The sequence below is a fragment of the Pelophylax lessonae genome (genome assembly GCF_965119305.1).
Source record: "Pelophylax lessonae genome assembly, chromosome: 4".
Taxonomy (NCBI): Eukaryota; Metazoa; Chordata; class Amphibia; order Anura; family Ranidae; genus Pelophylax; species Pelophylax lessonae.
The window spans coordinates 529,028,571-529,056,535 of NC_138771.1; the positions used below are offsets into that span (position 1 = coordinate 529,028,571).

The 27,965-nt window shown below is 40.7% G+C and overlaps 1 protein-coding gene across 1 annotated transcript in view; it reads right to left on the reverse strand.

Annotated features, from left to right (window-relative positions):
- The window catches only part of SCUBE1 (signal peptide, CUB domain and EGF like domain containing 1), a 587,141-nt gene that overhangs the window by 185,028 nt on the left and 374,148 nt on the right, over positions 1-27,965 (reverse strand). Inside the window, exon 7 of the mRNA XM_082255396.1 lies at positions 21,325-21,414. Coding sequence (XP_082111522.1) covers positions 21,325-21,414 — 90 coding nt within the window. The remainder of the gene's footprint in view (positions 1-21,324; positions 21,415-27,965) is intronic.

Sequence of the window (27,965 nt, forward strand, 5' to 3'; positions counted from 1 at the left end):
CAATCCATCCTACCTTGCTGTACAAACATCTTTACATCCTAATTCCCTCCACATCAATAGCTGCAAAATAAAGCAGTGACCTGAAAGCAAAACATTAACCGCACAGAAGTTCATTTTTGAAATCCCCCAACATGGCCGGAGGGGGTGGCCAGCTTGATCTGCGAACATGACAAGGCACTTATTGAAGAAGGGGGGTTGAGTGCAAATTACATCTGTGGCAGGAATATTTCTTTTATCCTTTTCAAATGGGAGCCAACAATGAAGAGGGGACATCAAAGATGACGAGTCACAGAATTTTCACGAGAGTAAACACAGAGTTTTGTCTAAAAAAGATACTCCATGAGAAAAAGAACTTTCGGTAAATATGGCCTAACAATATGTTTGTCTTCTGTAATGGAAGCTGAACTAACACGCCACTTATTTATCTTTGGATAATACAGTCACACAAGGCATAGGGATTATTTTTGAAATTCCATCTTCTATTCTGGCATTCCACATCTCCTGATTTTGCCATAATATATTACTGAAAAAAAAATAGGTTGAAGCTCAACTCCAATGATTTATTTTCAGATTTTAAAGTGGTTGTAAAGCCTTAGGGTTTTTCACCTTAATGCATTCTATGCATTAAGGTGAAAAACCGTGTGTGCTCCAGCGCCCCCCCCCCCCCCCCAGATCCCTCCTCCATAAGCTCCCGAACCTTTCCTGTCTCCCCTCACTTCTGTTTGTTTGGAACATACAATTCATGCTCATTACAGTCATATGCTTTGCTCTAAGCACACTACACATCCCATACACCATAGTCCCTAGTCCATTTCAAGAGGGAGGAAGAGAGGATGGCTATGTTTCAACATACAGTGGGGTCATGCAGAATAAATGTATACACCCTCTAACAGGATGTTGGAACACAGCAACAGAAGAAAAAGAATGGGGAAATCTGAAGGAGGATGAGAGCAATGGAAGGTACTTTTTTGAGTTAAAAGAGAAGTACAGGCATAGCTCGTTTGGCTGTACTTCTCCTGTGGATCACAGGAATGCAGTTCATTCTGCACTCCCGTGACCCATTTTCCACCAGCTGTCAGCAGATGTCACAGAACTGGTCCAGGCTTGGGCAAGATTGTGACAAAGTCAGGATCCACCCACATGCCTGGACCAGCACCCCGGGTCAGCCTCTCAGTGATCCCGCCCTCTCCACAACCCATCGCTCCAGTGAGCGCAAGGGGGTGGGCAAAGCAGAGCGTGGTGACTGACAGTTACCAGCTTTCTGCTTACAGAGGTCTGAGAACTGAGAGATCAGCGGTCGTTGATCACTCAATCTTCAGTCTTAGAGCTGGCAGGGGACAGATGCAGCATCGGACCAATGCTGCATCCACCAAAGTAAGTATGATTTTTGGGGAAAAAAAAGCCCAACTTCTCTTTTAAGTGGTTGCAAAGTGACATCTATGAATTACTCTGTTTTAGGTCCATGTTTAATACAGTTTGTGTATTTTCTTAAAATTATAATGATAAATCGCTACTTTGCACAGTGTTGCTGTGCAGTCATGTGTCCCTCCCTCTGCTTCCCTTCCCAATCTAAGAGACTAGTGGGAGGAGCGGAGATTCCCTTCTGTAGTATGCAAGATAGCAGAAGGAGGACGCATGACTGCTCAAAGAAGCTATGTAGCATTAAAATTTTAAGAAAACACACACACACACACACACTGTACTTAACATTGACCTAAAACAGAGAGGATCAAAGTATAGAATGAATAGATGTTTCTTTACAAGCACTGGAGCAGCAGCAGAGAATAGTATTACTCAAGGCAGAAGGGGGTCAGGGCCGCTGATAGGCCAGTACAACTGGCCCTGTTGTACCGGGCCCGGAGTCCTCAGCTCAGTAGTTGGGCCAGGCGAAATCTCAAAACAGTGCAAAAAAAAAAAAAGCCTTACTGCATCTTAGGCTGGGTGTTATTTTTTTTTCTTTTTTATGGCCCCTCTGCGATGTTGTGCTGGTGGGTGTGTGTGGGGAGTCTGGGACTATTTTTCCTATTTCGGCGCATGTCATTCCACACCCGCTCCGTTCTTCCAGGCTGACTGAGGGCGCCGTCCGGTCCAAGTCCCGGCCGCCTGCCTGCACCTTGCCTTCTCTGGTGGAGGGATCTATTATCCTCCACCCATGGCCAGCACTCCACTCAGCCTGCGAGAGACAGAGACTGCAAGGGAAGCTGCCTGTGAGTGTGACAGGCTCAGCTTAGAAGCTACAGCGGTGTAGCAGTCAGAGGAGAGGAGGCAGCTGCTTTTTGAAGTGTCCAGTTCAACAGTCCAGACAGAAAGAGGACGTGCCAGTGCTTTACAAGCCAGAACAGCAGGAGATCAGCGCACTGTGTGAAGAAAGAGCAGCTGTGGACTCTACCTGCCCCCTCCTTCTCCTCTTCCTGCTGCTATACTAGGGAGAGGCCAACAGCTGCCAATGTTTCTCCCCTCTTCTACCTATTGGCCAGGAAAGAAAAATGGAAAAGGAGCAGAGAGGATCATGGGAAATGTAGTCCCTAAGACTGGGAAAACTGTCTGCAGCCCCCAGCATGCCAAGCTGAAGGGGAGAGAGAGAGCCAGGCTATAGGTGAAGTGGAACACTGCAGGCTGCGGGTGGCAAGTGACAAACTGCATCTGGTGACAGGCAATGGTGACAAACTGCATCTGGGGACAGGCAATGGTGACAAACTGTATCTGGGGACAGGCAATGGTGACAAACTGTATCTGGGGACAGGCAATGGTGACAAACTGCATCTGGTGACAGGCAATGGTGACACGCTGTACCTGGTGACAGGCAATGGTGACACGCTGCATCTGGTGACAGGCAATGGTGACACGCTGCATCTGGTGACAGGCAATGGTGACACGCTGCATCTGGTGACAGGCAATGGTGACACGCTGCATCTGGTGACAGGCAATGGTGACACGCTGCTTCTGGTGACAGGTAATGGTGACACGCTGTATCTGGTGACAGGCAATGGTGACACGCTGCTTCTGGTGACAGGTAATGGTGACACGCTGTATCTGGTGACAGGTAATGGTGACACGCTGTATCTGGTGACAGGTAATGGTGACACGCTGCTTCTGGTGACAGGTAATGGTGACACAATGCATCTGGGGACAGGAAATGGTGACACGCTGAATCTGGTGACAGGCAATGGGGACACATTGCATCTGGTGACAGGCAATGGCACTTGGTGGGGCACTTTCTCTGACCGCAGCACATATGGGGGCGGGGGCACTGTCTCTGGCTGCAGAACATACATGGCATTGGGGGGGGGGGGCACTGTCTCTGGCTGCAGAACATAAATGGCATTGGGGGGGGCACTTTCTCTGACTGCAGCACATATGGGGGCGGTGGCACTGTCTCTGGCTGCAGAACATACATGGCATTGGGGGGGGCACTGTCTCTGGCTGCAGAACATACATGGCATTGGGGGGGCACTGTCTCTGGCTGCAGAACATGCATGGCATTGGGGGGGGGGCACTGTCTCTGGCTGCAGAACATACATGGCATTGGGGGGGGCACTGTCTCTGACTGCGGCACATACATCATATGTGCTGCAGTCAGAGACAGTGTCCTCCCCCCATGCCATGTATGTTCTGCACTGCAGTCAGAGACAGTGCCCCCCATGCCATGTATGATGCATAGCACGGGGGGCACTGTCCCCATGCCATGTTTGTTCTGTTTGTTCACTGCAGTCAGAGATAGTGCCCCCCATGCCATTTTTGATGGGGGGCACTGTCTTTTACTGCAGCACATACATGGCATGGGGGGAGGGCACTGTCTCTGCAGCACATACATGGCATGGGGGGAGGGCACTGTCTCTGCAGCACATACATGGCATGGGGGGGGGCACTGCCCCTGACTGCATCACACACATTGGCGGGGCACTTTCTCTGACTGCAGCACATATATGACATTGGCATGGGGGGTGGGAGGCACTGTCTTTGATGCACATACATGCCATTTGCATGGGGGGGGGGCACTGTCTCTGCAGCACATACATTTTTTCCCACCTTTTTCATTTGTTTAATCTCCCTAATTTTTTCAAAATACTGTTTAATTTATTCATTAATGGTTTTTATTACATATAGATATTAAAGAGGTATGTTCTCATCTGCAATCAGTATTCCTTTTGGATAATGAAACTTAAAACTGGCTGGAGGAAGGTAAATATCACTTGAAGACAAAACTGCACTTTGTTTAAAGGTGGGGCCTAGGAAGGGGCCGGAGGTGGAGGGCAGGGGTGAGTCTGGGGTGTAACCAGGGGCGGGGTTGGGGTGGGACCATGGGTGGGGCTTAAGGGGGCCCCGTCAGCTAGGCTGTACGGGGCCCCATGATTTCTATTAGCGGCCCTGGAGGGGGTGGGCAAGGAGCATGGCAGGGAGAGAGGGAGGGGGAGAGGAGAGATGCAGAGACGCTGAGGAGAGCAGGATGACGGAGGCGCGTAATCTGACCACACTATAGGGGAACAGCAGCCATTATCAGCATGGTCAGTACACACTGGGGAAAACAGAAACAGGCAGGATCAACCAGGTATTGTACAACAAGGAAATAGCCAACTAACAATGCAAACGCACTATGCTATATAACATATCTTAAAGGGACAGTTTTTTTTTTTTTTTTTTTTTTAGAGTTACAACTACTTCAAGAATACTTAAATTCATATTTTTTACTAATGTCACTTTAAAGAGATGCTTGAAACTCCTTGCTCCCCCACAGTAGGTAAGAGTACCTGGCACTTCAGATTATATTGGAGCATGTCGCATGCTTATACACTGTCCCAATGATGGTGGCAGATCCTAGCAAGCAGTTGTAGGCCTGAGCACTGTAAGGTCCAAATCAAACCTATGCATGTGTATCGGCTATGTTTGAATGGGCTGCCGTGCCTTCGTTTCCCGCAGTAAAAGGTGCATGTACCTTTTTCAAAATGCGGCCTGCAGGGAATGACTGCAATTGGTCAAAATGACCATGCAATTTCCCAGAGGTTCCTGCACCGACAAATGCCCTGCATTTTTACATGCTTGGGGGTGTCATTCAGAATGAATGGCAGCCCTGCCCCTTTTCACTTCTGGTGGTTGCAGTTGCAGGAATCACTGGAATTCCCACACCCGCAGTCACCCACATAGATGTGAACCGAGCATAAATGACTAGGACTAATGTCACCCCTCACTCTCGCTGAAAGTTGATTTCAGCACTGGCTGTGTTGGATGAAAGAGCTGCCAGAGAAGAGAGGTAAAGTGCATGGGCAATGTGACAGCGTCTCTTTACCTTTCCTACTGCTATGCTGCAGAACACTGTTCCACTGAAGATAAATCTTCCTACCCAACATACTGTACCTAGTATCCTTTTTAAAAAGATAATAGAATCCGCGCTAAGGAATCAAAGGATATAAATAAGTACTAATAAGCTGCAGCCTCACTTAAACTATAGCCAAAAGACTATATAAATAGATAAGAATGGAGGTGATGGCGCTGCTTATATTATAAGGTGTAATTAGGTGGATATTCCTATGTAAACATATATCATCGGATGAATTGTATATAAAAAAGGCTATGGAGAATAGCCACCAGGTGGCGAAGTGTAATGTGCAAAGAAGTGCGGAGATAAATAAATATGTGTATATATACAATATGCAATAGTGATAAAAATAAATAGTCAACAGAGTGAATCTATAAACAACATTAAATAAATCAATCAATAAATAATATAAAATGACTCAAAAATCACGATGATAAAAATTAGTAAAATAGTGCGGGAAAAGCTTGACCAAACAGAATAAATGTGCAAATATACAGGAGAGTATTATTCAAAGTGTACAAATAGGTGATAGTACTAAAAATATAAAAATTATTATAAAAATTAAAGTTCGTGATCAAAAAATTGTGCAAAAGCAATAAAGTGCGGGAAACTTCTTTCCAAAGTGTGCCAATACGTAATAATCAGTCAATTCATATACTAGAATACATCCATAAGTAGGTGAGTGTACCCAGTGAGATAGGTGGGCAGTGACTTACGGTGACCCCCAAGGTGGGTGACTGGTGAGCTGCAAAGTGGCTACTGATGAAAAACCTACTCACCAGATATACCCACCCCACACAGGGGTATAGAGTGGGTATTGTAGATATGCCTCGCTGGTCCTTACTCTGTGTAGTGGTTCCCTTCCTGGGGGAGAATGGTGTGGGGTCCGCGGGGTATCGCAGATATCCTAGCGTGGGGTCCAGTACTAGGGTCTTGTTCCAATATGTCCGATGCTCCGTGGAGGGATCTAGTATGGCCACTCACAAGTATATGGATGGGAGGGTCATAGGAAGTGGAAAGACTCGATAGTGTGATATCGTAGGGGATATTTTATTCAGCAGTATACAATAAATGAATACTCACATTCAATCATATGGAAAACAGCGTGGTATTGGCGTCCCGGAACGCAATGCGTTCCAACTGGAAACCGGAACCGGAAATGACGTGACGGCGCTGTACGCGTTTCGTCATGTGACGTCTTCTGCAGCGTCGCATCATTTCCAAGCCGGCCCTTTTATATACGGTGGTTACCAAGGCTACGGGACTCGTTATGAAGCATAACGAGTGCTGCATGTAAGCCCTGCTGCGGCTCATGCTTTCCTATGTAAGACAAAACCTATGCCTTACAGTCAGAAAACCGAATTGATTCATATTGATGGAAATATTAATAGAATAAATAAAATGATTAAAGACTGTATATATATATATCCCGTGCCAAAATTAAATCATGAACCACCATATATACATACAGGGAGTGAGTGCAGTATATTAAAAACATAGTATACATTATTTATTAAACATACGTTAAAAATAAAAAAAATGTAAAAATAAAGATAAAAAATAAAAAATAAATAATATAAAAGTAATAAGTGTTAAAAATATAATAGGAGGTAATCTTATGTAGTGCGCCATCTTGTGGCTAAAAATATGTATGGTAATAACAGATGGTGAATGTATATTATTACGAACCGAGGATGAGGATAATAATGTATATATATATAAATAGTGTGAGTATGAATAAAAGAATGTACATATAGGAATGTGTATAAAGAAAGAAAATTTAGTGGATATTATGTGTACTTACTTAATTGATAAATAGTAACTGTTAAATTTCATGTAAGTATAAAAAACGTGAAATAAATGAATGAGAACAAAAATACAAAAATACGTAAATTAAATGAATGAGAACAAAAATACATTGTGTATACTCAAAAAATGTGTATGTATAAAAATGTATACATATAAAAAAGGCGACATCTAGTGGAGATTGTGTAGATTGCACAAACCATATGTATATAGATATTAACGATATGTGACCTATAGGCTCAGATACCGTTAGATCATGTTGGGTATTATGCAATATATGAATAGAAATGGTAAATTGGAGTTAGTATTATAAAAATTGGTATATATAGGATGGGATGAATAAAAGACAGATGTTGTGGCATATATAAAAAATAAAAATATAAATATAAAACATATATAGAGAAAGGAGGGAGGATTTAAAATTTAAAAATTGGAGATGAAGCAGTTAAGGTCTATGTCCAGGTTTAACCCCTTAGGCTGGAGAGTATTGAGTCGATAAATCCAGCTCGTTTCATTTTTAGAGATTTTAATTTTCTTGTTATCACCTCTCCAGTGTCCAGCAATAGAGTCTATACCCACAAAGGTGAGTCCCCTTGGGTCCTTATTATGTACCTCTGCAAAATGTCTCGGGAGACTATGCTTTGGAGACCCCTTTCTTATATTCTTGATATGCTCCCTGATTCGTACGAACAGAGGTCTGGTGGTCCTGCCGACATACTGAAGTCGACAGGGGCACTCTATTAGGTAGGTTACATGGGTGGTCTGACACGTAATTAATTTATTAATCTTGAACTCTTCTCCACTCCATCTGGATTTAAAATGCAATGTCTTCCTAGGTTGTTTATTCGTAGTTTTACACGGTAAGCACCTATTACACCGAATAAACCCTTTTAAGTCAGGGAACATTTTCACTGGTTTGGGGGGATCAATTGCATTATGGACAAGTTGGTTTCGTAAATTAGGGGCTTTCCGATATATAAATTTCGGTTGTTTGGGTAACAATCTCGACAAAGTTTTATCGGACTTTAATATAGGCCAGTATTTTTTCACGATCTTTTCAGTCTGTCTGAAATTATGATGGAATCCTGTGATAAATGCTAATTCTTTGGGTTTTGCTGGCTTCTTACTCTTATATAAATATTCATCTCTGTCCGTATTTAGTATTTTGTTTCTGGACATAATCAATTTCTGTCTGTCATACCCTTTTTCCTCAAATCTCTTTATTAAAATATCTGTCTATGATAAATAGTCCTCAGGGTTGTCACAATTTCTTCGGATCCTCACGAATTGACTTCTTGGAATTCCTTCTTTCCATATAGGATGGTGGCAACTACTAGTAGGTATATATCCATTCCTGTCTGTAGGTTTAAAATAAGTTTTGGTTTTAAGTATGTTATTTTCTTTAAAAATATTAAGATCCAAATAATTTATCTGATTAAAACTCCAATCTCCTGTAAACTTGATACCATATGTGTTCTCATTCAGTTTTGAAAAGAAATTGTTTAAAGATTCCTTTGTTCCCTCCCATAAAATGATGATGTCGTCGATATAACGTCGGTAGAATTTTAATTCCGGAATATTTTGGGTATAAATGGTCTTTTCTTCTAGGAGATCCATAAATAGATTTGCTACGCTAGGTGCGTAGCGGGCTCCCATTGCGACTCCTTTGGTTTGTAAATAATAGTCATTCTTATGCCAAAAGAAGTTGCTGCTCATAGTAAGTTTTAGACCGTCCAAAATGTATTTAATTTGTGTTTGTTTTAACTGGGTGCGTTCATGTAAAGCAACATCTACCGCTTGTAGTCCATCTGTTTGTCTTATGCTGGTGTAAAGGGAGTTGGCGTCTATTGTAGCCAAGATGCAGTCTTCTGGTAGCTGTAGCTGAAGTACAGCTACCAGAAGACTGCATCTTGGCTACAATAGACGCCAACTCCCTTTACACCAGCATAAGACAAACAGATGGACTACAAGCGGTAGATGTTGCTTTACATGAACGCACCCAGTTAAAACAAACACAAATTAAATACATTTTGGACGGTCTAAAACTTACTATGAGCAGCAACTTCTTTTGGCATAAGAATGACTATTATTTACAAACCAAAGGAGTCGCAATGGGAGCCCGCTACGCACCTAGCGTAGCAAATCTATTTATGGATCTCCTAGAAGAAAAGACCATTTATACCCAAAATATTCCGGAATTAAAATTCTACCGACGTTATATCGACGACATCATCATTTTATGGGAGGGAACAAAGGAATCTTTAAACAATTTCTTTTCAAAACTGAATGAGAACACATATGGTATCAAGTTTACAGGAGATTGGAGTTTTAATCAGATAAATTATTTGGATCTTAATATTTTTAAAGAAAATAACATACTTAAAACCAAAACTTATTTTAAACCTACAGACAGGAATGGATATATACCTACTAGTAGTTGCCACCATCCTATATGGAAAGAAGGAATTCCAAGAAGTCAATTCGTGAGGATCCGAAGAAATTGTGACAACCCTGAGGACTATTTATCACAGACAGATATTTTAATAAAGAGATTTGAGGAAAAAGGGTATGACAGACAGAAATTGATTATGTCCAGAAACAAAATACTAAATACGGACAGAGATGAATATTTATATAAGAGTAAGAAGCCAGCAAAACCCAAAGAATTAGCATTTATCACAGGATTCCATCATAATTTCAGACAGACTGAAAAGATCGTGAAAAAATACTGGCCTATATTAAAGTCCGATAAAACTTTGTCGAGATTGTTACCCAAACAACCGAAATTTATATATCGGAAAGCCCCTAATTTACGAAACCAACTTGTCCATAATGCAATTGATCCCCCCAAACCAGTGAAAATGTTCCCTGACTTAAAAGGGTTTATTCGGTGTAATAGGTGCTTACCGTGTAAAACTACGAATAAACAACCTAGGAAGACATTGCATTTTAAATCCAGATGGAGTGGAGAAGAGTTCAAGATTAATAAATTAATTACGTGTCAGACCACCCATGTAACCTACCTAATAGAGTGCCCCTGTCGACTTCAGTATGTCGGCAGGACCACCAGACCTCTGTTCGTACGAATCAGGGAGCATATCAAGAATATAAGAAAGGGGTCTCCAAAGCATAGTCTCCCGAGACATTTTGCAGAGGTACATAATAAGGACCCAAGGGGACTCACCTTTGTGGGTATAGACTCTATTGCTGGACACTGGAGAGGTGATAACAAGAAAATTAAAATCTCTAAAAATGAAACGAGTTGGATTTATCGACTCAATACTCTCCAGCCTAAGGGGTTAAACCTGGACATAGACCTTAACTGCTTCATCTCCAATTTTTAAATTTTAAATCCTCCCTCCTTTCTCTATATATGTTTTATATTTATATTTTTATTTTTTATATATGCCACAACATCTGTCTTTTATTCATCCCATCCTATATATACCAATTTTTATAATACTAACTCCAATTTACCATTTCTATTCATATATTGCATAATACCCAACATGATCTAACGGTATCTGAGCCTATAGGTCACATATCGTTAATATCTATATACATATGGTTTGTGCAATCTACACAATCTCCACTAGATGTCGCCTTTTTTATATGTATACATTTTTATACATACACATTTTTTGAGTATACACAATGTATTTTTGTTCTCATTCATTTAATTTACGTATTTTTGTATTTTTGTTCTCATTCATTTATTTCACGTTTTTTATACTTACATGAAATTTAACAGTTACTATTTATCAATTAAGTAAGTACACATAATATCCACTAAATTTTCTTTCTTTATACACATTCCTATATGTACATTCTTTTATTCATACTCACACTATTTATATATATATACATTATTATCCTCATCCTCGGTTCGTAATAATATACATTCACCATCTGTTATTACCATACATATTTTTAGCCACAAGATGGCGCACTACATAAGATTACCTCCTATTATATTTTTAACACTTATTACTTTTATATTATTTATTTTTTATTTTTTATCTTTATTTTTACATTTTTTTATTTTTAACGTATGTTTAATAAATAATGTATACTATGTTTTTAATATACTGCACTCACTCCCTGTATGTATATATGGTGGTTCATGATTTAATTTTGGCACGGGATATATATATATACAGTCTTTAATCATTTTATTTATTCTATTAATATTTCCATCAATATGAATCAATTCGGTTTTCTGACTGTAAGGCATAGGTTTTGTCTTACATAGGAAAGCATGAGCCGCAGCAGGGCTTACATGCAGCACTCGTTATGCTTCATAACGAGTCCCGTAGCCTTGGTAACCACCGTATATAAAAGGGCCGGCTTGGAAATGATGCGACGCTGCAGAAGACGTCACATGACGAAACGCGTACAGCGCCGTCACGTCATTTCCGGTTCCGGTTTCCAGTTGGAACGCATTGCGTTCCGGGACGCCAATACCACGCTGTTTTCCATATGATTGAATGTGAGTATTCATTTATTGTATACTGCTGAATAAAATATCCCCTACGATATCACACTATCGAGTCTTTCCACTTCCTATGACCCTCCCATCCATATACTTGTGAGTGGCCATACTAGATCCCTCCACGGAGCATCGGACATATTGGAACAAGACCCTAGTACTGGACCCCACGCTAGGATATCTGCGATACCCCGCGGACCCCACACCATTCTCCCCCAGGAAGGGAACCACTACACAGAGTAAGGACCAGCGAGGCATATCTACAATACCCACTCTATACCCCTGTGTGGGGTGGGTATATCTGGTGAGTAGGTTTTTCATCAGTAGCCACTTTGCAGCTCACCAGTCACCCACCTTGGGGGTCACCGTAAGTCACTGCCCACCTATCTCACTGGGTACACTCACCTACTTATGGATGTATTCTAGTATATGAATTGACTGATTATTACGTATTGGCACACTTTGGAAAGAAGTTTCCCGCACTTTATTGCTTTTGCACAATTTTTTGATCACGAACTTTAATTTTTATAATAATTTTTATATTTTTAGTACTATCACCTATTTGTACACTTTGAATAATACTCTCCTGTATATTTGCACATTTATTCTGTTTGGTCAAGCTTTTCCCGCACTATTTTACTAATTTTTATCATCGTGATTTTTGAGTCATTTTATATTATTTATTGATTGATTTATTTAATGTTGTTTATAGATTCACTCTGTTGACTATTTATTTTTATCACTATTGCATATTGTATATATACACATATTTATTTATCTCCGCACTTCTTTGCACATTACACTTCGCCACCTGGTGGCTATTCTCCATAGCCTTTTTTATATACAATTCATCCGATGATATATGTTTACATAGGAATATCCACCTAATTACACCTTATAATATAAGCAGCGCCATCACCTCCATTCTTATCTAGTATCCTTTTTGTTTTCATTTTTAAAGCCCAGATTAAGGAAATACAATACCACTAAAATGGTTTTCAAGGTAAGAGTGAAGTCTTCAGAGAATAGCAAACTTTGTAAGAAAATGTCAAATTTTTATTGTGTTCTAGTACTGCATGTCTGTGTATAGTCTAGAAAGGAAGTGAGGGGAAGAAGTCACGTCTCTGCCTCATTTACTTGTGTCTAAATTTCAGTTTTTGCTACTGAGCTACATAAACAGTATGTAAGGAGAAACTGGAAAATGTAATAGTAGCCAAAAAGTTAGATTGCATAATATAAATTTGTGATATTTCACTTTTACCTAACATGAAAGTTTTTGTGGCCCTGTCTATAATAAATACAACACACACTACACAAACCACTATACCAAAAATAAAACAATAAATATCAAATACAACAAATTAGATTTATTATAAATACATTATTGGATAATATTAGCCTTTCACAGGGAAAACCCACATGCTTGTGCCCTCTGTGTTAGAATTGTACTTAAAGAAGAGGGGTTAGGAAGACGATCGGAGGCCTCGATGTACCAAGCTTTTGATTTTGTATCTTATGTACTATGCAAACAAAGCTATACTGTTTAAGTAAAATGCATCCTCTACCCCCCCCCCCCACCTGTGGTCTTATGGGAAAATACCATAAACGCTGTCTTACCAATGTATCAGTTTACTAATATGAATAGGAACTGTCCCAAGAAATAGGACAGGGTTTGACAACCGTGGACGGCATAGGGGGAATGTCTTGCCCTCCACTATGGTGGGGTATTTATGACTGCGGTATGATCGTTTTTTGCTCGATACTACTACAGACCTTAAACTGGTATATTGTCTGCATTGTCATTGACAACAACTTCTCTATGTAACCTAATTACCTACTTGACATTTATTGTATACTAATCTGTCATGTTATACCTGTACCATACCTATGTTCTCAAACTATTATTCTGACTGTGAAAAAAGAAGAGGGGTTTGAAAAGGACCCTTACTAGCTGATACACTCCTTAACCACACTGTTTTCGCCTGGTGATCTGCCCAGTAACACACCTCCTCTGTATTAGAGTGCCCCCACTATGGATGAAGGAACAGAGGGGCACCTTTGGACCGAAGCATTGCTATTCTGGGGGAGGTAGTGTTAGATGTGCTATCTGATTTAGATGCACTCACAAAATAAAGCTGGACTCCAGCTGATATTATTAAGCCGTTACAGCAAGCAGTTTTTTTCCTTTTGGGATAAATGCTGATCATTGTAAGCACCCTTGTCAGTGGTAAATGGTTTGTCTCAACTCTCAAACTGCTATATCTGCAGGACAGCTTGTTCTGCTGAACAACAACAGACATACTGGCCATATCACCAGGCAAAAATAAAAGAAAGTAAACTTGAAAAAAAAAAAAAAAAAAAGGAAAAAAAAAATTACAGCCATCAGATCTAAGAATTTATGAGCTGCAAAATAATAATAATGTTTGCTTTTGGATTTAATACTGCTTTAATCACTTCCTTCCCAGCCAAAGATGCTTACCCTCACCCCACCCCCACAACAATGCAAGCTTTAATTTAGAGCTTACACAGAGCTTGTTCTTATCAGTTCTGTGGGCAAATGGGGTGATGGCAGAGTGAAGGAATGGCAAGTATAAGCAGCTGGCAAGCCAGCACTAAAGTGAACCTGTTGCTTTTCCTAGCATGCAGTTCAGGGGGCTCATGAGCATGTTGTTCAGTTAAGGCCCACTATAACCATCATACTTGCTTAGAAAACTCTGGATCATTTTCAGCAAGCTTATGTGTACCTGACAGTTAAACTAATACAACAAGAAAAAAGTTTCTAAGCAACTGCCCTGCCTCAAACAGGACAAGAAAGCCCCAAAAGTACATTAAAAAACAGCAAAGGTTAAACACCCCACACAAGAAATGCTGCAGCAATGCACTCATTAAAAGATTTTATTTTCACTAATCAGGAGCAGATGCCTTTCAGAATTTCATAAGTAAAGACAGTGGCTTTTAAATGTGACAGTCCGCAGAGCATGGCCGATATTAATGACTTGCAAATGGAACAATACTCAGGGCCATTAGTGCTTGGCATGCTGCAAGAGTTTGCCAGAGAGGTGAAACGAAGTTTATGGCTTGCAGGGGAAGAAGAAAAAAAAAAAAAGAAAAAGAAATAGACGAGTTTTATGCAAGCTCATCAATAAATAGCGATCAAAGGAGTGCTCTGCTCAAAATACAAAATTCATTAATTTTTTTTTTTTTTATAAACAATTTATTGAAAAGAATAAAAAAACGCACATTAACAAGTGATGGCAATATAGTACAGTCAACAGACATAAGTACAAATAACAGTGTACATCCAAAATAACCACAAACCGTATCAGGGCGCAGAGAGATGCCATCTGCGGAAGATACTAAAAAATAAACAAAGTAAAAGTGACCCAGCCTCGTACAATACATGGCCAAAAATTCAGTATAGTATTGCAAATACAGAGGGCCACTGCGGCGTAGATTAACATCCCCGCCGCATGGGCCGAAACCAATGCGTTACGGGGTTCAGTGCAATCATCTGGGGTATTGGGAATCAGGGGGTAAGGGAGTACTGATGAAGGGAGAGAATTCCGACCCCTCAAACATGGGAAGTGAGGATGAGGGCAGACAGGAGGCATGAGAATGAATGTCCTGGATGGGGCACCTCCGAATCGGACACCCCCAAGGGGAACTCACTGTGTCCAGGGCCGGGGGCGCACCACCCACACATGTAGATAGACCGCCCAACGCTGCACACGGGTACGGTAGGCAACAGGAGGTAGGGGAGAGGGGGGTCACAGGGAGAGCAGGTGGGGGTGGAGGACGCCGAGAAAATTCATTAATAAATATATAAAGGGGAAAGCTATTTACCTGCATCGTCTCTTTGTTTTTTGAAGGAAGATGTCAGAGCCTGCAGCAATGGGTTTCTGACAACATAGTAGCTTTTTATACACACTGTAGACTAGTTCAGTACTAAATCTTTCTTCACTCACTTTACAAAGACTGAGCAGTTCCTTACTGTTGTGAATACATTTTCAGCAATCAATATCTTATATGGGGAAAAAAAATAAACAGTTATGCGCATTAAAGGATCTGTTTGCAGCCCAAAATGAGTGTGGTAATGACCTGACTGTAAGGGTGTGAATCAAGCATTTGTGGGGAAAAAAAAAACATAATATGACACCTGTGCAAAAGTTTGCACAGCCTTCCGGTTAATCAGCTATGATATTTTTCTTAATTTCCCATTGTCATAATTGTCCCATTATTGTTCCTAATGTGCTTTCTGACCCCTAAGATCGAATGCTTACACCAAGCAGCCATTGCCTTTCTAGGCAGCTCAGTACAGTTCTGAAAATGAAAGCAACAGAGGCTATAAAAATACACCTCAGACTGGAGTCTGTGCAAGTATATTTTTGACAATTATCTATATGATCAGTGTTTATTGGTCTTTAGCCTTAATACTCCTAAAACGGGTGGATAATCCTTCAACGACCCTTTTTTCAGGACTGTTGTGCTATACTATTCATACTCCAGAATGTACTTATTTTCATGTTCGTGTACTGGATTCTGTACCTCAAAATGCTCATGTTGAGCATATTGGATTACTGCAATGCTTTTAATCTTTGTCAATAAAAAGCGTTAAAAAAAAAAAAAAAAAAAATTACACCTCAATGCTTCCTGCTTGCAGTTTCCACTATCTAGAATCTGAATAAAAAAGAAAGATAAATTGACTTGCTGAAGTCAAGAAAGGATGTAGAAGGCCAAAAAGCATTCAAACTGTTAGTGGACTTCTTGGGATGCAAAGCTAAATCCTTGTATCACAAGGGCAGTGGGGATGTTTAAATGTCGTTTAAAAAACACTGCAGTGGTCCACCCTGACTTTCACAAATATGATCTGCTTTGGGAGAAAGATACCTTACCTAGATATTAAAATAAAAATCAACATCCACATGCATAAGAACACCTAGATAAGACAGAGGCAATTTGGGACAAAGTGCTGTCATTACACAAAACCCAGATTGAGCTCTTTGGCAACAAAAGGTATATTTTGAGAAGAAAAAAATTGATAACTGTTTAGAGAAAAGGACAGTTCTCTAACTGTTAAGCATAAGGAACCTTTATGTTATATGGCTCTGTAGCAACTAGTGGCACATAAAACATTGTCTGTGCAGAAAAAAATATATTTCCTAAGTACAAAGAAACTTTAAAGGAGAACGTCCCACGGTCGGTAAAGAAACTGAAGGTGAAAAGAGGGTGGATTTTCCAACAAGATAATGATCCTAAACCTCAAAATTCTATGAACCAGTAATTATTTAATTGAAAGAGTAAAAGTACAAAAACAGCCTCCAAATGTCTCCAGACAATCATCACAAATCTGTGGGGAGATATCAAGCATGCATCACATGCAAGACAACCTAGGAATATCCCTGAGCGTGAAGCATTCACCAATGACAAGGAAGACTACAACATTACTAAATATATTCCCTCTACAAAATAAAAAAAAAAAATAAAATAAAAAAAAAATAAGAATAAAATAGCTGATAAGGGTGCTGTTAGGGGAAACGATTTGACTGCCCTGTGTTAGCAAAGAACAGGATGGTATTAAAGCTTAACTGTAAGCAAAAAAAAAAAAAAATCCAAAGATCCATCTTACACTCCCATTTCTGGACTGCATGTGGCAAGACTAGCAAGTCAGACACAGCAGAACCTTAGATCAGTGGTCCTCAACTCCGGTCCTCGGGGCCCACTAACAGGCCAGGTTTTCAAGATAACTAAATTACATCACAGGTTACATCACATTACATCATTTGCTGCTCAGTGATTGCAGTATTCTAGTCTGCATCTCCCCAAGGTAATACTTAAAATCTGGCCTGTTAGTGGGCCCCGAGGACCAGAGTTGAGGACCACTGCCTTAGATGAGCTCGAACTGCAGATATACAACAATGAAGCTCAGATATGAGGCTCAAGGCAAAGGGCTGACTAAGCACAGAAATGCACAACAATTTTATAGGACTTCAAAACAAAAAGTAAAATTTTTAGAATACTGCTTATGCAAAGCTGACCTTTCTCTATACTTCTAATATGATAACAATTCTTCATTTCTTGAGTTCAAGTTCACTTTAAATAAATAGCTCATAATTCCAGTCATGCCAAAGTGCCAACTTGCTGTTCCTTAGGAAAGACTTCAATGAACAGAAAGCATGACAATAAATAGGAATCTATGACTTGCTACAAGATCCGCTTAAGAATATAAACGGAAAAAAGACAGTCATTAGCTTCCTTGGAGGACCCAACTGTCCGAGATTCCTAAGCTGGTGAATCACAGCAACGTCAAAGCAAAATTCTTGGTACGCGTGTTCAAATAAACACTCTAAAAAAGGGAGCTGGCCAGAGCCCATTGAGGAAAACTGCAATTCTTCCCGCTATATTTCCACTGAATAGCTATCACTGTTTAACTTTTCTGGTGTACAAATATTCCTTCCAGATGCAGGAGTTTTTCCACTTATGTGGTTTAAAAACGTCCAATCCTTCTGGAGCATTACATTAAACATTCCAGTTAAGAAATCATGCAGTCAGGTAACTACTGAAATGGGCACCTTAGCAAAATAACCTACTGGCTCTGCAGATTTTAGATTTACATTTACAATAATTTCAAACTAACCAAATTCATCAGAAAATGGTTCCTTGTCATTTTCTCAGCAGCGAAAGTAGCTATTATTAACTCTTGGAAATCCCACTCAACATATTTCAGTCGGATTATCTCCTATTTGACAGCAACCTGTTAACATTCCCCAGTACCATGCTCTGTGCTGGGGATACAATAATTAACAACCCATAGTTCTCCATCCTGGCTGTCACTGACAAGTATGGTCCCACCTTATGGTTGGAAACCAAGCAATCATGTGAACACTGCTTCAGCTACGACAGAGCAACAAAGATGAAGATAAAAGCCTCAAAACCTGGCCCTACAAAAAGGTCAGCTACGGTATCTTCCATACAAGACCTGTGGCATTTATTCTTGTGTATGCATTTTTTCCTGGCAAAAAAAATATATATTTTCCAAACACAAACCTAGATAAATCTTAATTTAGCCAGATAAGTGTAAGACAACTGTGCTCCTTTACTCATAGCTAGATGTTGGCCTGAGATGGTTATAGATATACTATATGGTCAAAGGTTTGAGAGCATACGTATATGAGACATATCATTCCAAAATCATGACATTTACCACTGTTTGTGACTATAACAGCCTCCACAATACTGGGAATGCTTTCAGCAAAATTTTGAGAGAGTCTATGGAAAGAACATTTGTGAGGTCAGGTACTGATGCAAATAGAGAATACCTGGCTTGCATTCTGCATTCCAATTCAACCCAAAAATGATCAATAGATTTTAGGTCAGGGCTCTGGGCAGACCACATGGTATTCTTCACATCAAACCATGTCTTAATAGAATTGGTTTTGTTCACAGAAGAACAGTAATGTTGAAACAGAAAAGGGCCTTCCCCAAACAGTTACTACGTTGAAAGTACACCATTGTCAAAAAGGTCTTTGGGATGTTGGAAGATTAACAGAATCCCCTACTGAAACACCTTAACTCAGTTTACAGATGTGTCTCAACATATTTGTGGCTATATAGTATAGGTGTGATAGTTGTTCAAAAACTTTTGCATTCATAGTGTAAATCTTAATGACTTTTAAATTAAAAAAAATTTCTAATTTAAATTAGTATTTACAGGTCTTGGGAGCTGTGTGAATAAAACTTTTATCTTGTGTATTAAATTAGATTAAATAGTACTGTCAGGATCGGTGTCCTTACTTGGGTCACCTGCTGGTGGCACTGTTGTTCCTGAAAACTGAAGGGTGCAGTTCCGGTTGCCACAAGCAGGTGTCTCCCAGGACCTGGTCTATGCAAGGAATTAGGCTGCACCAGGTGGACTGCTGGAGGTATATAAGCCTGCCCTTCACTGAGGTTCAGGGCTTCTGTATTCTTCCTGCAAGCCGTGTTCCCTGTTTGAGCCTGATCTGTTCCTGATCCTTGTACCCTGATTTTGAGACCTGTTCCCTGTACCCTGCTCCCAGTTCCTGGTTTCCTGTTTCCCTTGTCTCCTGTCTTGCTTATGTGTGCTCCCTCCATTTTGTATGTAGTAAGTTAGGTTATTATCTGGGTTTCGCACTGTCGCATTTTTTTTCCAATTACTTTGTTTATGGTTTACTGGTGTTGGTATTGGAGTGTGGCTTTTTAAACCTATTTCAACCCTATTCAGTCTGGGTTCTGATTTATTTAGTGCCAACTGATCACCCTTGCTTGATGCCTGCATGTGGTATCCCTGACAAGTCTATCCAAAATTACATAGTAATACTGAAGGAATCTAGCCCAATGTTTTATACTTTATGTCGTGTTCAAAGTCGGGATAGCAGTGCTTATATTAGCAGAATATTAGCATGCATAAAGGAAGGTATGTATTCCAGAGATAAGTCTATAATCCTTCCACTTTATAAAACTCTGGTCCGACTGCATCTGGAGAATTCTGTCCAGTTCTGGTCGCCAGTCCTCAGGAGGGATGTGTTGGAGCTGGAGAGAGTCCAGAGAAGGGCAACTAAACTGATTAGGGGATTGGAGGACCTTAATTATGAAGAGCGTCTGCAATCGCTTGATTTAGTCTCCCTGGAGAGGAGACGCTTGAGGGGGGACACGATAGCAATTTTTAAATATCTCAATGGGGATCTCAGCTTAGAAAAAAAGCTGTTCAGTCGAAGGGATTGCATGAGGACTCAAGGACATACAATGCGATTAGAGGAAAAGCGTTTTAACCTCAGGCAACGTGGGGGGTTCTTTACTGTTAGGGCTACAAGATTGTGGAATTCTCTACCACAAGAGCTGGTTTCTGCGGGTAGTATGGTGGCTTTCAAAAGACTCTTAGACGTACATCTCAAGGATCAGAACATTCAGGGCTATGTGAGATGATTACAGCCACACACACCTACACAGGTTGAACTGGATGGACTATTGTCTTTATTCAACCTCACCTACTATGTAACTATATGTAACTATATCTAGTAAAATGTAAGAGTATTTCCAAGAAAATTAAAAAAAAAAAAACTCACATTTGACTTTACCAACACAAAAAGGATTCATCTGTTTACCCATCCCCTTTGTGAAAAACTGGAACCCCATTCTGCTTTTTTATGATACCTGATGGACTGGACTACATTTTGTGGTCACACGATAATACCAGAATTCCCCACTGGCTGAATTTACAGGGAATAAGTACATTTAAGCGCTCTGTCTTGAGAACTCCCAAGAGTTGTAGAAGTAGGGGGAAATATCTCTGTATAGAAAGTAATGCATAACAATTGTGGATTTCCAGGTTTCCATGCAAAATCGCATTTACCAACATGGTGGGTGATCAACATTCCAAAGTCTACCCATAGCCTAATAATTCCTTCTGAATGGATATACCCTTTATTACTGTACAGGGATGGAATAGCCCTTGAAGAAACAAGCCAAAAAAAAAAAAAAAGAATATGAGTGATCTTTGGAGAAACAAGGCTTAAATTTAAGAAAACTTGATCCTGGAAAAAAAAAGGTGGTTATATCAAGACAATTACATCACAGACAACTCTGTCTAAAGCACAATCTTTTAGTATTGCTTCTGTGATGTCATATACACAAACACACTCACACACAGAAATAGAGCACAAATTTTTGAAAAAGCAGAAAAGTGGAAGAAAATTTTTACCCATAAGGAGTCGCCGTTTCACCCGCTTGTCCACATCAGTTACTGACGTGGAATTGTACTCAGAACTCTCAATTGCAGCCTCATCCTTTTCTAAAACACAATTAAGGAAAAACATGGAGTATTTGGTTAATCAGAAAGCCCGAATCTACTAACCAGAGCTTCTTGGCAATGTGCACAACTGTAGCTGAAAAAAGCCAGCAGTGAAGGTATGAAAACCGTTTCACAAGAGTGTTAATCCCATCCCTCCCACCCTGCCAAAGCCCACCAGGAATATTATTAGTGGCTGCAGAAATATGGATGGAGTTATACACATGGAAACAAACCTATTAATAACACACAAGGCAGTGGACAGAAGTAGAGACATCTAGTTTTTCAAGAACCAAGAGTGAAACCACAGTGTGAGTAGCAAAGTCCGGTGATGGATGATTATGAAACATTAAAAGATGAGACCTTTTAATAACGTGACACAGGAAAAAAATAATAAAAAAAAGGCACACACAGCATGCACTTAAACCAACCATGACAAAAAAAAAGAGAAAGAAGAGAAGATCGTTTGGGCAGTGCTGGTTGCCTGTTGTCTATGGATACATTTAAGTAGACATTCAGATGTCGCAAACAAATAAGATTTTTATAATTGGTTGACATGCAGTGAAGCAAGAAAAATCAGCGTAAGGAAGAAAAGTAAGTTTTGTTTTTAATTTTTCGTTTAAATGTGCATACCGCAACACGAGAAGGAAAATAAGCTTCCTATAATCTAGAACAAGTTAGGAATACATAAAACTAGCAAGAGTAATTTAAGATCAATAGATTGTTATAGACAAGGAAGGAAAAGACAAAATGAACAGTTATTGATGGGAAGAAAAGGTGGTTTGTAGCGGAAAAAGTATTTCAATACCTTGCTTAAAGGACTCCACACATTTTTTTTTGTCACAAAAATTCATATAAACCATTAAATATTAAGATGATTTGCAATTATGCTGTTGAATGGATGCCCATGGTGAAAAAAACATCTGAATGTTTCTAATCTTTTTGCTTGTGAACCAAAGGTTTTAGCTAACACTGAAAAGATGAATGTCTTGGCTATTAGGTCCTACCCGCTGCAACAATACTTGGCAGTTAGCCATAAGTAGTTTTGTTTGCTCGTGGGTTGACGTTTACACACACTGTCACTATCCCCTTTGGTGACAAGGTGAGAATGTCTCCTGTGCTCAAAAATGCTGAAGGTAAACCTTTTCTAAAATAATAATGGTGACCATTAACCATTTCTGACCTTCCCTTTAAAAAAAGTGCTAGTTGTCTGGGTGCCATGCTGATCCTCACTGACCCCCAACACATATGTAGCTACTTTGACTTTCCTGATTTGCATACTTTTTCAGAATAAGACAATAAAAAGTAATGAAGCCAAAGGGTCAGTAACTGACCAGGCAGTGTTTAAAAGGAGGTCTGCAATGGCAGGCCTTATATTTCTATTAGAAAATGTTCCCTTTAATTGCATATATAAGGTGCTCAGGCTTGGAACAGTGACATTCATAGTAACATGGGTGGACCTACCACATCCCCCAGTCAGTTTTTCTGGCGGACCCAATCGGACCTTCCATTCTCCTCTATGGAGTTGCGGGTGTCAATGCAAGTGTGTTCATTGACACCCGCCAACATTGGATCCAATCCTGTCTGCTAAAAATAGACAGAAGGGGATCTGTCCTCCCTCCGTCTGGTGGACCAGATTTGATGGCAGTCTGGTGTAAACGTAAACGTGGTCCATTTACATCCAACCGTCCATAGAGGGGAGCAGGCTGTGTCTGTGTCTGCTTGGCATAAGTGGAGCAGACACCGACCTGTCATCCGCCGCTCAGTAGGGAGCAGCGGACAGATTGTGTAATGGGTCAAAGTTTCTCTAGTTTTTATGTTTAGTTTTGTTAAAAACTATGTTTGGGAATGCTTTTTTTTTCAAGAATTATACCTACCTAGGTGGTGCATCTGTCCCCCGGCGCCTCTGCACTGAGAACCAAGCGATCGAACACCACTGATCGCTCGGTTCTGACAGCGTCCCAAACAGAGAGCTGCTGACTGCCAAGTCAGCAGCTCTCTGCACCGCCCTTCTTGCTCACTGGAGCGCTGGGCTGTGGAGGGGCGGGGAGTGGCCGGCTCAGGCTCTCAGAGGCTTTCTGAGAGGCTAAGCTGGGTGTCGGACCATGCACCTGCCGGATCCCGATTTCCACTGTCACGATGAGGTGGTGCCTGGACTGACTTCTGTGACGACAGGAGAGAACGGACTTCAGCCCGCTCTCTGCTGAAAACAGGTCACAGGAGTGCAGAACAAATTTTACTCCTGTGATCTATAGGAGATGTACAGCCAAACAAGCTTTAGCTGTACATCTCCTTTAAACATTTGCTGACTGCCTCCTGTATATTTACTGCGGCAGGCTGGCTCGTACAGGCAAAACAACGTAGATTTACACCGCTCACCTGGGAAGAGCTAGGGGGCGAGTGCGCACCGCCGACGGCGCACTTCCGCCGACGATCAGCAGAAGGGAAGCCGATGAGAGTGTCAGGCGGCTCAGATTGCCGACTTACACCCTTGATTGCTCCCCGCTGAGAGAGAAGGACGGTCGGCTGTTGTAAAGGATAAACCAAAATTAATAGTCTTTGACTCATCCTTAATGGGCTTCTTATACCTCTCTCATTTTGATGGAGGGATAATCACTGCAAACCCCCAACCAAATTAGAAGGCCAAAAATATACAATCAATGATGTCAACCTCCCCCAGTGGGCTATAACACCTTCATTATAACTTTCCAAGAGGGGATGGGACTATGAATTACTCTACTGAAATCGAGCAGTAGAAGAGCTTTTAGTAAACCCATAACTGACCTCCGTAGCTGCAGGTACCATAGAGAAATTCATTTTCCAGGATCACACCACCAAGATTTTGAAGTTGGGTTTCTAAAAGTGTACAGCACTTGCCATTTGTTTATGTTAGTAGACTGCCAGGCTGTCAAGTCCCTGCTTCTACTGGAAATTAGGAGGAGGAGCTGTTTCTGCTACAAAAATTTAAAGATAAAGCTCTAACAATTACCTGCAGCTACAGAGGTCAGTGAGGGCTCATTTAAAAGGTTCTTTACTGTCTGTTAAGAATATATAAATAATTTACTGTCCATAGTCTGGTCACAGGTGCTATTTAAGAGATATAAGAAGCGAATCAACCCACTGGTAGCCAGCCAAAACTGAAATTATAATTTTTTTTGGAGAATTTAAAGTTTTTTTTTACTTTAAACATATGATTAAAATTTTGCAAGTCATCTTAGTATGATCTGGTGTATAAGGATTTGAAAATAAATTGAGTGGAGATTGCCTTTAAATGTAAAATATGATTGATGGTAGAGAGTGGTCTCATGCACTACATAGAATAACAATCAGGGGAGGATAGTTGAGCAAACAGACAAATGCATTAGACAAAATTAACAGATGTACAGTACCTCACAAAAGTGAGTAGTCCCCTCACATTTTTGTAAATATTATTATATCTTTTCATGTGACAACACTGAAGAAATGACACTTTGCTACAATGTAAAGTAGTGAGTGTACAGCTTGTATAACTGTAAATTTGCTGTCCCTTCAAAATAACTCAACACACAGACATTAATAGCTAAACTGCTGGCAACAAAAGTGAGTACACCCCTAAGTGAAAAAGTCCAAAGTGGGCCCAAAGTGTCAATATTTTGTGTGGCCACCATTATTTTCCAGCACTGCCTTAACTCTCTTGGGCATGAAGTTCACCAGAGCTTCACAGGTTGCCACTGGAGTCCTCTTCCACTCCCCCATAACAACATCACGGAGCTGGTGGATGTTAGAGACCTTGTGCTCCTCCACCTTCTGTTTGAGGATGCCCCACAGATGCTCAATAGGGTTTAGGTCTTGGACATGCTTGGCCAGTCCATCACCTTTACTCTCTTTAGCAAGGCAGTGGCCGTCTTGGAGGTGTGTTTGGGGTCATTCTGATGTTGGAATACTGTCCTTCGGCCCAGTCTCCGAAGGGAGGGATCATGCTCTGCTTCAGTATGTCACAGTACATGTTGGCATTTATCGTTCCGTCAATGAACTGTAGCTCCCCAGTATCGGCAGCACTCATGCAGCCCTAGACCATGACACTCCAACCACCATACTTGAATGTAGGCAAGACACACTTGTCTTTGCACTCCTCATATTGTTACCGCCACACGCGCGTCACACCATCTGAACCAAATAAGTTTATCATGGTCTCATCAGACCACAGGACATGTCATGTCCTTAGTCTGCTTGTCTTCAGCAAACTGTTTGCTGTTTTTCCTGTGCATCATTTTTAGAAGAGGCTTCGTTCTGGGACGACAGCCATGCAGACCAATTTGATGCAGTGTGTGGCGTATGGTCTAACCACTGACAGGCTGACCCCCCCACCCATTCAATTCTGCAGCAATGCTAACAGCACTCATACCCTTTATTTCCCCAACGACAACCTCTGGATAGGATGCTGAGCACATACACTCAACATCTTTGGTCTACCATGGTGAGGCCTGTTCTGAGTGGAACCTGTCCTGTTAAACCGCTGTATGGTCTTGGACACCGTGCTGCAGCTCAGTTTCAGGGTTTTGGCAATCTTCTTATAACCTAGGCCATCTTTATGTAGAGCAACAATTCTTTTTTTCAAATCTTCAGAGTTTTTTGCCATGAGGTGCCATGTTGAACTTCCAGTGACCAGTAGGAGAGAGTGAGAGCGATAACAGCAAATTTAACACACCTGCTCCCCATTCACACCTGAGACCTTGTAACACTGAGTCACATTGCACCGGGGAAGGAAAAGGTCTAATTGGGCCCAATTTGGACTTTTGTTGCCAGCGGTTTAGGCATTAATGGCTGTGTGTTGAGTTATTTTGAGGGGACAGCAAATCTACACTGTTATACAAGCTGTACACTCAGTACTTTACATTGTAGCAAAGTGTAATTTCTTCAGATTTGTTACATGAAAAGATATAATAAAATATTTACAAAAATGTGAGGGGTGTGCTCATTTTTCTTAGATACTGTATTTGTCTAGCATTGCACAGGTTTGCAGACTTGTCATGAGGCTTAAATCATAGCAGCATCATTCAAATTAATTTGATAGTGTAAGGCAGGCCAGGAAACTCATCGGCTCCAGAAGCAGCACTTTTTCCCTTTCTTTTACTGTTATAGCTGTAGCAGCTTTTAAAGTAACCATTGCGTACAATGAGATATGTGGACATTTTCCTCATGATCATGGAGGAATTATAAACACTGTCTGCAGTTTTGTAATAAATAAGCTTAAATAGAATAAGTCACCCAGAGCTAAGTGGCAGGTTCTTTTAAAAGGGCACCACCTTACCCACAGATATTTACTGTCATTGTGCTTCCCTGCTACTCTGTTTATCCACTGGAGCATTCCAATAACCAAGTATATGGTACCAGGGTATGTGGGGGCATGTGGCTTTTTCCCTGGATGCAGTACTTGGCTCTAAGTGGCAAATCGCCAGGCATGGTTACTGTCACGTGAGGGAGAGGAGAAGACCATTAACATTAAATGAGGCCTGATGTAGAGCAACAAGCAGATTACATAGGAATCAGGCTCAGGGTTCCTGCAAAGCAAACAGAGTTGAGAGTGGGCAGATGAGATCTGTGGGTGGTGGATGAACCACAAGGAGGTCCTGTCACTTCGCCCTGAATGGGTATAGCAAGAGGTCTCTTTAAAGTTGTATTAAACCCAAAATAAAAAATGTTATGTATTGCAGTTTACGATCATTGGATATGGTCACTGCATTCATTTTCTTGTTTTTTTTCAGGCTTTTTCTCCTGGTTATCTGGCCAGTAACCCTATTCTTGTATTAGCATGCCCCCACTCTGGATGACGGAGCACAGGGCGCAGCTTTGGACAGTCGCACGGTCAGTCTGGAGGGGGAGGAGAGTTTTAGATTCACTAAGAGATTTGAATACACTAACAAATTGAAGCCATATTCCAGCTCACACTCCAGCAACTTTTTATTTCCTTTTGGGATACAGATTTTAGATAAATAAAAACTGATCACTGTAAGCACCCTTGTCAGTGTTGAATAGGTTGTCTCATCCCTGTAACTGACACATCTGCAAGAGAGCTTGCTCTTTTTAAAAACAGTCTTATTGGCCAGATCCCCAGATAAAAACAGAATAAAGCCAAAAAAAATAAAATAAACGAATGCAGTCATCACACCCAAGAATTGATAAGCTGCAACATAATAAATATTTGCTTTTGGGTTTATTACCACTTTAAGTATCAATACAGGTGTCTATAGTCCCCCCATGTCAACAAGCACAGTCTAAACTTTTCACACGGAAAAGAATGGATACTTCAAGAGTCTGCACACTGAATAAAAATGCTTATTGTGCTCTCCTACCTTGCAATCAAATTTTACTTGCATGTTTGAAATTTGCATTATGTAAGCACCACACAAGTCCGCAAGATGGGGAGGGAGGATCATGGGAGTGTAGAGGACAGCTGCCTATCTCTGCAACACTACATGGTTGAGTGAAGACATTCGACACGTTCTAGATTAGATCAGGCTGCAAACGAGGCTCTTTTTGAGTTTGTTTCATATCAGCATATTTTTTATTTTTTA